This window comes from Ursus americanus, chromosome 18, assembly GCF_024610735.1.
Source record: "Ursus americanus isolate L20-20 chromosome 18, mUrsAme1.1.p, whole genome shotgun sequence".
NCBI classification, from domain to species: Eukaryota; Metazoa; Chordata; class Mammalia; order Carnivora; family Ursidae; genus Ursus; species Ursus americanus.
In genome coordinates, this window is record NC_142144.1 from 34,445,712 (window position 1) to 34,457,401 (window position 11,690).

Here is an 11,690-nt window from a genome sequence, read left to right on the forward strand (position 1 = left end):
CTGCTAGTAGCGTGAAGGAATAGATGGGAGTGGTTAGACGTTAGTGGAAGGAAAACTTATTTAATAGGTTGGGCAAGTTATAGAACCGTGCAGTTCTGAGCTATGGGAACTGCAAATGTAAGAGTAGACTTTGAGAGACTTTTTTCTTTTTTATTCTTAAAACTCTTATATGGTTTAATTTGAAAGACTTAACACTAGAATCAGCAGGGATTGATTGCTGAATGGTTTGTGGTAGTGTCGGGTGCATAGGGGGCTTGCAAAAGAAGATGCTCTGCAAAAAAGATCGCAGCGGTTCATGAAGAAGGCAGACCGGAAGAAGACAGCAGCTCTCAAGTAGCTTATATTTCGTATATTTATATAATATATATTTTCTGTATTATACATGAGTATATATGACATGCATATATATAATATACATTTTTAAATATCTATTTACATGCAAAATATAAAAATATATATAAATGTATGAAATAATTTATAATTTGAGGTTAGGAATGGGAGGTGCAATTTAGGGGTTGGAAGGCAACTTTGCATTGTTGAATGTGAGTGATGATGTGACTTTTTTCTTAATACTGCTAGTTACCTTTCTCATCCCAGCCTTTCTCAGTCTCTATTTATACAATGTGAAAGAGACAATACAAGGAGACACACAATCTTAAAGCACTTTTTTTTTAAACACACGTGGAAGAGATCAGGCCAAATGCTATATTCTTCTGTAGTTTTCAAAATGCTATTTTATCATTCTCCTTCTACATATATAATCACACTGCACTGTCCTTTGGATTCCAGTTCCAGATTTCTAGAGAGCGAACGGGGCTGTAGTAATTTCGTGGTTTTGTTGCTACACTGATGACGTTAGTTTCGTGGAAAGGAGTTGGTTATCCTTTAGGTATTCTGTACTAAAGTCATAAGTCACCTTGCTGAAGAGGACACCTCTTCGTTAAATAGATCATGTACCCATCAATGGAAGAAACAGTGATACCATCCCTGTATAAGAAAAATATTTTGGGACGCCTGGTTGGCTCTGTCGGTTAAGCGTCTGCCTTCGGCTCGGGTCATGATCCCAGTGGGATCCTGCATCGGGCTCCTTGCTCAGTGGGGGGCCTGCTTCTCTCTCTGCCTGCTACTACCCCTGCTTGTGTGTTATCTCTCTCCCTCCCTCCCTCCCTCTCTTTCACAAATAAATAAAATCTTGAAAAAATATATTTTTTATTTGGCATTGGAATACCTTTGTGAACTGTACTTTGAGTTAAATATGTTTGATCTTTGGCAGTCATACTTTAATACAATCAAGACTCTTCCTTTTCTGGTTTTGAATCTATCCTTTGCGTTCTTGCCTAAGTGCCTTTATTCCCCTTGTCCTTCTGCCTAAGAACCCCCCCCCCCCCAATTTGGAAACATAACCGTCTTTTAAGACCTGGCTAAAAATACTACCTCTGTGAAAGGCATTTCTAGTCCATTCCCAGATCTAAATGAGTCCCTCCCTCCTTTTTGTTCTTAAAGTTCTTATAAAACCATGCATGTTAATCATGTCCTCACTTTAGTTGTCTTGCTTGCTGGATCATATAAATTCATTGAAGGCTTGATTATCATTATAGCCTCCATCCAGTAAGGGCTTAGTGAACGTACTTTATTGAATATAATTATTATAAGTTATTTTCAATGACCAAAGTGTCCTATGGTATATATAAGAGACGTATAAAAGATTTATATCGGCTGTATCCTAAATTTTATCTGCTAATTGCAATCGATATCAAATTTAACAATTTACTATCTACCATTTTAGAGGGACTTAGGGGCATGCATGGTGAAGGGGGAGCAATTTATTTAGATGACCCAGTTCTCCAAATAAGTGGTACCAAAACAGCATTGTGGTGTCATCATGTTAAGACACAGCTATCATATCATTAATTATTGAGGTTTGGGGAAATTGATTCTGTTTCTCTCATTGTCCATCATCATTTGATTGTTAGCCATTCTCTTAACCCTGTGGCCACCTAAACAAGAGGGGAAAGCAGCATACCAGGGGCTGCCAGATTGTAGGATAAAGCAAATGAGTAATTAGAGCCATTGAAAACTGGGAAAAAGGAGTTACTGCCATAAAATCAATAAGCATAAGAGCATAACTAAAGCAAACCTATCTTAAAATCCACGATTTCTTAGTGATAACTTCAAGAAGTAGGAAATTCACTGGTCTCATGCTGCCTTTTCTATTTAAATTGTGCTACTGAGTACAGTTTGATATGGGACAGTGGTTCAGTATAGTAATATTTCATCTAATAAATTAAGACAGTGATAGAGGGGCGCCTGGGTGGCACAGTCGTTAAGCGTCTGCCTTCGGCTCAGGGCGTGATCCCGGCGTTATGGGATCGAGCCCCACATCAGGCTCCTCCACTATGAGCCTGCTTCTTCCTCTCCCACTCCCCCTGCTTGTGTTCCCTCTCTCACTGGCTGTCTCTATCTCTGTCGAATAAATAAATAAAAATACTAAAAAAAAAAAATTAAGACAGTGATAGAATAGGGGCGCCTGGGTGGCTCAGCCATTAAGCGTCTGCCTTCAACTCAGGTCATGATCCCAGGGTCCTGGGATTGAGCCCCACATCGGGCTGCCTGCTCTGCTGGGAGCCTGCTTCTCCCTCTCCCACTCCCCTTGCTTGTGTTCCCTCTCTTGCTGTCTGTCTCTGTCAAATAAATAAATAAAATCTTAAAGAAAAAGAAAGAAAGTGATAGAATATTACCATTTTGCCATCTTTAATGGACCTAAGCAGTGTTCATCAGTGACTGCTGACATAACAGCTAGGCATGATGAGCCTTATGATGGTAATAGTCAAAGCTACCAACTTATAGGAAGTACAGGGGACAAGAAAGTGAAAGTCTCAGGGTAGGTAGGTTCGGTCAGCAAAATTCAGACTGTGGGAATTAGTACAAGCAAGCCATTGACCTGTTTTCTTCAACAGATAAGAGTTCAAAAACGTATTAGAGACATACCAAGCAGTGGTAATGTATGGATTTATTTGGATCCTGATTTGAACAAACTTTTTTAAAATTTTATTTATTTGTCGGAGGGAGGGGGAGAGAGACGCAGGCAGAGGGAGAAAAAGGCTCCCCACTGAGCAAGGAGCCCGACGCAGGACTCGATCCCAGGACCCTGGGATCATGACCTGTGCGAAGGCAGATGCTTAACCAACAGAGCCATCCAGGCGTCCCTGAACAGACTATTTTTAGAAGTGTTTTTGAGGGACACCTGGGTGGCTCAATCCATTAAGCGTCTGCCTTCGCACAGGTCATGATCCCAGGGTCCTGGGATCGAGTCCTGCGTCGGGCTCCTTGCTCAGCGGGGAACCTGCTTCTCCCTCTGCCTGCGGCTTGTGCATGCTCATTCTCTCTTTCTGGCAAATAAATAAAATCCTTAAAAAAATTTAAAGAGAGTTGAAAATTGTCTCCTTTTTCCCTCTCTAGGCCCTGTTAAACCTGGCAGAGCGACTGGGAGAGGCTAAGCCTCGAGGACTGACTAAAGCAGATATTGAACAGCTTCCTTCTTATCGGTTCAATCCTAACAACCACCAGTCAGAACAGACTTTGTAAGTACATTTTTCTGACATCACTCTGAAATTTCCTTTTCTACCTTTATAAAAGAAAAGCTTGAGTGTCAAAGATAACTTGATAAATGTAAGTAGTCTCTATTGTATACTCCAGCCCTGTGCTGTTTGGTAAGGTAGCCACTAGTCATATGGGGCTGTTTAAATTAATTAAATAAAAAGTTAAGTTTCCTTATTGCACTCACTAATGATGCTGTGACGGAAGATGTAGAACATTTCTATCTGAGAAAGTTCTGTTCGACAGTCCTGTTCTAGATTTTTAGGTTGCCTAGAAATTTTATGGTTTCTTAGAATATTTTATATAAGATTAAAGAGTCTCATTGAGGTTTTTACCTAAACATTCTGCTTATTATAATATCTTTAATAACAAGTTTACGGAGCTATAATTCACATGTAAAGTGTACAATTCAGTGGTTTTTAGTATATTCATAGAGTTTTCCAACCATCTTCAAATTCAAATGTACACCATTTCTTCACCTCAAAGAGAAAAAAGCAGCCATGTCCTATTTTTCCCCAACCCGATCTATTCCAGCATAGACTCCCACTATTTTACTTCTTTTTTAAATCTCTGTAGATTTGCCTGTCCCGGACATTTCACATTAATGAAATCATACAGTATATGCGCTTTTATGTATGGCTTCTTTAACTTAGCTTAATGTTTTCAAGGTCCATCATGTTGCTCGTATCAGTACTTCTTCGTTCCTTTTTATGACCAGATAATATCCCGTTGGATGGATACACCAAATGTTGTTTATCCCTGCCTAGTTGATGGACATTTGGCTTGTTTCCATGTTTTGACTAGTATTAATAATACTGCCGTGAACATTTCTGTACAGAATTTTTCTGTGGATATATGTTTTCATTTTTCTTGGCTATCTAATAGACCATATGGTAGCTTTGTTTAACCTTTTTTTTTTTTTTAAGTTTTTATTTATTCATTTATTTAAATAGTCTCTATACCCAACGTGGGGCTCGAACTTACACCCCTGAGATCAAGAGTCACATGCTCTTCTGACTGAGCCAGCCAGGTGCCCCAACTTTGTTTAACCTTTTGAGAGCTGCTAGTTTTTTCCAAAGTGGATACACCATTTTACATCCCCACCAGCAATATGTGAAGTTTCTCCACATCTCTCCAGTGGTTATTATTATTCTCTTTTGATTCTAGCTGTCCTAATGGGAGTGAGGTGGTATCTTGTTAAGGTTTTATCTCCATTTCCAAGATGACAAATGATGTTGAGCAATTTACTGTACTTACTGGCCGGCCACCTATGTATTTCTCCAAAGAAGTTTGGAGAAATGTCTGTTAATATCCTTTGTCCATTTTTAAATTGGGCTTTTTGTTATTGAGTTGTAGAGGTTATTTATATGTTATACATACAAGTTCCCTTATGAGATATGATTTTCAAAAATATCTCCCATTTTGTAAGTTGTCTTTGCACTTTGTTAATGGTGTTTTTTGAAGCACAGTTTTTTTTTTTTTTTTTTTAATGTTCAGCTTACCTAATTTTTTTGTTTCTTGTGCTTTTGGTGTCATTTCTGCTAAACCATTGCTTATTCCAGTATCATGAAGATTTACCCCTATGTTTTCTTCTAGGAGTTTAATAGTTTTTAGCTCTTACTTTAGGCCTTTGTTCCATTTTTCAGTTAATTTTTGCATATCATGTGAGGTAGGGATCCAACTTCATTCTTTTGCATATGGATGTCTGATTGTTTCAACACCGTTTGTCGAATATTATAGTGTCTTCAGTATTAAGACTAGCTTGGATGTTTAACCAGAAGTTTTCTTGATGATCTCTCAGTAAAGCAAAGCACTCTAAATGTCTTAATATCATTATTTTTTCAGGGTATTGTTAGATTATTTTGTCTTAAAATTTAAATGACAGTTTGAAAAGTGAGATGGTAAATGGTTTTTCTAGGCTTCATTAGTCATAACAAATAGAAAACCACTTGAATTTATGGTTAAGTGATTTTTTTTGCTTTTTTTTTAGGTGTGTAGTATGCATGTGTGATTTTGAGTCAAGGCAGCTACTTAGAGTTTTACCCTGTAACCACGAGTTCCATGCCAAGTGTGTCGACAAATGGCTTAAGGTAAAGTGGATGGCATCTGTGAAGAGAATAACATTTGAGTTTTCTCCTTTATTGACCATAGTCTTATGTAAAATAGGTCCATTGTTTGGTGGAGGATGGGTAAGGAGACAAAATTTTCAATGACTTCTGCAAATGAAAAGGCCAGTAAAAATTAACTAGAGTCATCAATGTGGGAGTGATTGCGCAAAACTTGAAAATGGGTTATCTGTACTTGATCATCAGTATATCCTTTCTAGTGTTACATAGGGACAAGGCCTGAACTTCCTGGGCCAGTTTCCTGTAAGAGTTTAGAAGGGGACCTCACTGGACCTCCTTTGTCAGAGATTTACATGAGAAATGAACCACTAGTGCTTTTATTTAATTCTTATCATTTTCTCTTTTGTAGATAAGAAAAACCCAAAGCACACAAATTTTGTGTTTTATAATAGTAGAATAAAAATATGATGCAGTAAAATAATTTAAAAATAGTCAACTTTATCATCAACTAAACTTCATTTAGTTGATCTGAATGATCTTAAAAATGATAATACCTCTGGGTTACTTAGGGCCACAATTTGATGAGGAAGACAAATGAGTTAAAAGAGAATCAGTCCTCCGTGTGAGCACCGAGTAAGGGTGCCCAGTATTTAGCTCAAGCCACATCCTGAAGGCAGAGAGTCTTAACTTTTTAGAAGAAGAATGTATTATATATACACAGCCCTGCTGTGTAGGAACAGAGACTGATCAGAAAACAGCAGATTGCATATGGCCGATAGCGAGAGTGGCAAGAGACGAGATCTTCAAAGATATGGCCAGTGACTGGCTTATTGTGAAGTCATGATGCTTGTGAGGGAGTGTGACTTGATCCTGGAAATGATGTGGAAGGCTATGACTGAGATTGTGCTTTAGAAAGATGACTGACCACCGTTAGGAGAATGGGAAAGGAGAGAGGTTTCTGAGAGACTTTGAGATGGGATGATGATGTTCTGGGCTAGACAGAGAAGGAATATTGGCAATTGGATGAAAAGAGGAGGACTGATTGGAGAGTTATTATAATGTACAGATGGGAGTATTTCATGAATAACGTGTTTTAGAAAGTAGGAGAGCAGGTGATAGTTTTGTGGCTTTGGCAACTGAGAAGATGGTGGTACCATTTGTTGAGAGGGCGTTTTAAGCTAGTTATTGTCTGAACTGGTGATAGGTAATTTTGCCTATATGTTGAAACAGACCTATTAAAAATAAAAGCACTCATCGGCTGCTAAGTATTTTGAGTTTGTGGTGTATTTTTTTAAAAGAGAGATTTAATGATTGCTTTGTACCTTTTTAAAGGAATAAAGAATAAAAACTGTATGGGAAGTAAAAATAGCTTGTTGCTTTTCACATGTTACATTGTATAAATCACAGTTCAGACAAGTTTTCTCTTTTGTGTTTTAGGCAAATCGTACTTGCCCAATCTGCCGAGCTGATGCTTCAGAAGTGCATCGGGATTCAGAATGACCAACCTAAGAGCACAAATTTAGTTCGGGTGTTCCTCATCACATGTATATACGGACTATCCATTGAACTTAATCTGTGTGGCTTCCAGCCCTCCCTTTACCAAAAGGGTCAATGGACCTTTCTTTGCACTGTGTGACTTAATCAACTATAAAAGCTTACAATTAGTCTTCACAATTATGGGATTGTTATACTAACCGTGTGATTGGAACTCCAAAGACTTTTTCTTTAGCTTAATTTTGTGTGTGCACTAACATTCCCTGGTTTTTGTGTGATCATTCCGAGTGTTGCTGCAAGATTACAGTGGACGTGATCTTTTAGCATGTGCTTTTATAAAAAGTGGTAGCTCCAGATGATATAGCAATCTACCTTATATAGAGCCTTCAGAAACTGTGAGTGGAAATGAATGCAGCGTATGACTGTTGGTGATAAATGTATCTGTGTGTGAGAGAGAGTGTGCGCAACTACTTGTGTGAGGGCATGGTAGCTAACGTGTGTATGAGATCCTATATACCAGCATGTACCAAGAATGTGTGTGTAGTTTTAATTATGCTGCAATGTATAATCTGGTGTGTTATTTAAACAGCACTAGTACTGTACACTGGTTTTTTCCCTTGTGTTTGCTGTTGCACACTGATTGCTAAGGGTGCATCAATGATAAGCATTGAATACTCCATCCCTTCCCTCCCAGTGAATGGAATGAGAAAAGCCTTCTTCCTTTGCTTCAGGCAGCTGTCACCTTCTCTTCGTTGGTGGTCCCAAGTGGGTCACTTAAGAAAAAAAGTGTAACAGATTTCTCACTCCATGAACCTGATTTTTTGATTCTGTTGTGAAAAAGAAATTTTTTAAATCTCCAACTTGCTGTTTCCAAAAAGAAGGTGCAATATCATACATCATCAGTTAGCAATATTAGCATTTCAATCAGTGATTTGAATGTTGATACTTTGTTTTTTTCCTTTACATTTCCAGTAAGCTTCTTACAGGAAGTACCTGTGATTTTTTTTTTTCTTAATGTTTAGGTTTGTAGTCTATCTGAAGATATTTGAGTAATATATTTCTAAGAATATCGCTGGTCCCATGAAGTCTCACCTCCTTTACTTCCACCAGAACAAAATCTATTAGCTAATTCAGCTTGACTTCTGATACGTTCTTTGTTAAGCTCTCATAGGCAACTAAATTGTTTTAAGAAACTATATTTCTGTTTGTATCGATTCACCTGCCAACCTCCAATTCTGAACGTTGTCTAGTTCTTCCCTCCGTGAATGTGCTTCTCATGGAAACCCTGATTTCCAGGATGGATCAAGTGCTGTGACAGCTCGAATTCTTAGACCTGATGTGCTTTGATGTTTTATTGCTTTTTTAAAAAATGTTTGTTTGAATGAGAAAAATTTAATATAACAGGTCCAGAATACTTGCAGTATAAACGAAGATTTGATTTTGTATAAAAATAATGCTGTCAAACAGGAATTGACCTTCATTTAGTCGCTCTGAAATAATACATAGCTGTGGGTTTATAGGTCCACTGAGCATCATTTAGATCGTTTAAAGTCATTTTTCCAGCAGTGTTTTGATTCCTCCCTCGTTCTTTTGTTGTCTTCAGCATTGTCTGCCTCTTCCTGCAGTTGAGGTCATTGCTTTGTTTGCGGTAGCGCGAGCTGCGTAATCCCAGTCAGGACTGTGATGACTTGCTGCCAGCCTCACTCAGCTTTCAGTTGGCTCTGTTTTCTACTCAGACAGTGTTAACTACTTGTTACTGCCATGCTACTTGCCTTCCCTTGAAGTCTCTATAAGCTCATCCCAGCTTAGAGTTCAGTAAAGTCAATTCTCACAGAAGCACAATTTTGCCCTTTTCCAGACACTGTTGCCTCTATCTAGTCAGACAAATAGGATTTTGCACACTTTCTGTTCGCCCCTGTATTTGTCAGTGCATCAGAAATACATCTCAACAGTGCTGAAGTGCACATGTTACTTTACAATCATTAGGACGTTCCCCACCTGTTCCTGATGAATAAGAAGAGTGTTGAAGACCAAAATTATTGGCGTAATAATCAGCTACATTACGAATCACGTATAGTTTGATCTTTATTTTTTTTAATCATAGAAAATCATGTTTAAAATGGCAAAAGCCCATCTTATACATAGACTCTTTTATATAGCTGCAAAAAATTTATATCTGTACAGATCTAACATAACACTACTACACTCAGTATTCATTTTATTGAAGCATGCAAGTAAAGCACTTTTTCTAATTTATATAGATACCTAATAAGGCACATTGTACTAATGACTAGGAAAAGTAGCTCTTCCCTCCCTTGGACGATGAATTCTTGTCATAATATCCCTTTTCCAGCAAATTTTTGAGAGGCAGTTGGCAATTTAGGAGGCAGCAGGGTCTATTTTGGTAAAATCCTGAAGTAATGTTGCACTCTTGTGGCTGATCTCTCTTGGGGAATGTCTTTCTTTGCATGGGGCCCTTAGAGATGTGTACAGATTTGCTTATTAAGTGGTTAGTGCGTATTAGGAGCATACATGCATGTGGTCTGAACCAGCTCAGACTAGCCACAGTGAGCAGCTTCATGGCTAGCAAAAGAAAGAACAGTTGATTCGTGCCCAGCTGTTGTCACCTTGAGCGATGCACCAGATAGCAGGCAGATGTTGGTTTGTTGCCTTCTTCCTCTTTTCTCCTAAAACAATATTGGCTTTACCATCTTAACTCTGCTGTGGGGTTTCATTTTGTGTTATTTTGCATGAATTATCATCTTTGAATTTTTTAGTGCCCCCTCCCCCCAAATAGAACAAAACAAAAAAGTCAAGGCCTCCAGGTATCAAGATCTCATTAGGATTTTCTGTCCTGAATTTTTTTGAGCAAAATCTGGAAAATGTGAAAGCATATTTAGATTTTATACACTCTCTGAAATGTGATTTATTAAGATTCTTAAATTTGGTCCTCTTATAGTATTTTGAATGAGATCTACCAACTCAAAGAGAATATTTTTCACAGATATCTTTAGGCCTTCATTAGAAAGCTATTTTCCCCCCTGTTGGTACATTTGGTTACCTCATTTTGCTGTTTGTTTCAGATTATGAAAGCTTACAGGGGTGTTTTTTGGAATCATTTGCTGAGTCATTTCCTCAAATCATATCCCATTGTATCAGTTAACATATAGTTTTAAATGTACGTATTATAAATATCTGTAACCAAATCATTTGAAGGCTTGATAAATTTTTAACAAAGTTTGTACATTTTTTATGAAAGTTACTAGTAATGCTTTACTAAGTAGTGCAATGAATTTTTATTTTTAATCCCTGTGCCCAATTTTGGAGTTGAGAGGGTTGTTGGTAATAAATGTATGATGTACACTTAAAACCTTTGTTGTGTTTCGTGTTACTGTGTTAGGGAAGGAGTAAGGTTGTGTGTCCTTGAAGCGGGAGGGTTGTAGGGGGATTCCGGCAGGAGGATGGAGCTGTTGAGCTACCTGTGGCTAGATTTAATTTTTAGACTATAATACATTTGTGTAAACATCTTAGAAACATGAAAACAACTAGCATCGTAGCATGTGGAACAGAATTAAATCCTTTCAAAACCCAAGAAGATAGCTGAATAAGCTTATTGAACAGTAGGGCCACATACTAGGTAACTAGATATCTTTCTATACATGCTAACCATAAGATGCAGGAAATAAGATGACAGTAGATAACTGAGCAAATTTGTCTCCATTAGCTACAGTTTACGTCCAACTTACTGTCAACATAATAGGGAAGAGGAGCCTCTGTTAGTCACTTTCCATACATGTTTGTGTAATCCCTTTCCTTTGACCAAAAAGGAGTAAAAGACATCTACTTATATGTATATGCTGACTGTGTTACTCGAGAAGGAAAGTTAGAAACAAAACAAAAAGTGGAGGCTGAAGAATAGATTCCACCCCTCTTACCTCTCTTGGGGCCTGAGGGGAGAGGATGCCCTCTGACTGGCTCCAGCACTTCGCTGTTAGAAGCATTCAGTATACTGACCAAGTCCTGATTGTTTTTTCATTTTTCCAGCATATTAGAAAGAATGCTTGTGTTGGACTTTGAATACCTCCAGAAACCCAAAACTTGTGCTGTCTTACGGCAGAGGCACTCAGTACACACCTGTGCGTGCTCTCGTGCCTCGGTAGCTACAGTAAGGCAGGGAGGCCCGTGCAGCTATTTGAGCATTGAAAATGTGGGATGTACTGTACATTTTTACACTGGGTTTCAAAGAACTGGTATGAGGAAACAAATACCTCAGTAGTTTTTGCACTAATTCAAAGACCAAAGGCCTATAAGAACAGGCCCTGTGGCAGCACTTAAAAGCCAGCTCTCTTTTCCTCTACCATTGGTGATGGCAGCCCTGGGTTCAGAGTCACTAGCTGGAAAAGAGCTCTCCTAGAAAGCCTCTGAATCAGCAGATTTTCTGTGAGCAACAGAGGCCCTTATAACTAAGATGTGCAATGTAGACTCTTACCAGGACTTCATCTTTGTGCATTTATTTCCCCCTTTTACAAATCT

The 11,690-nt window shown here is 38.3% G+C and overlaps 1 protein-coding gene across 10 annotated transcripts in view; it reads left to right on the top strand.

Moving 5' to 3' along the window:
- RNF38 (ring finger protein 38) overlaps positions 1 to 10,527 on the top strand; it is a 129,011-nt gene extending 118,484 nt beyond the window's left edge. For all 10 annotated transcript variants that reach the window (XM_045780786.2, XM_045780787.2, XM_045780788.2 and 7 more), the window contains 3 exons: positions 3,460 to 3,581; positions 5,588 to 5,687; positions 7,101 to 10,527. In XM_045780786.2, coding sequence (XP_045636742.2) covers positions 3,460 to 3,581; positions 5,588 to 5,687; positions 7,101 to 7,163 — 285 coding nt within the window. In that variant the 3' untranslated portion in view covers positions 7,164 to 10,527. The remainder of the gene's footprint in view (positions 1 to 3,459; positions 3,582 to 5,587; positions 5,688 to 7,100) is intronic.
- Positions 10,528 to 11,690: the final 1,163 nt, after the last annotated feature.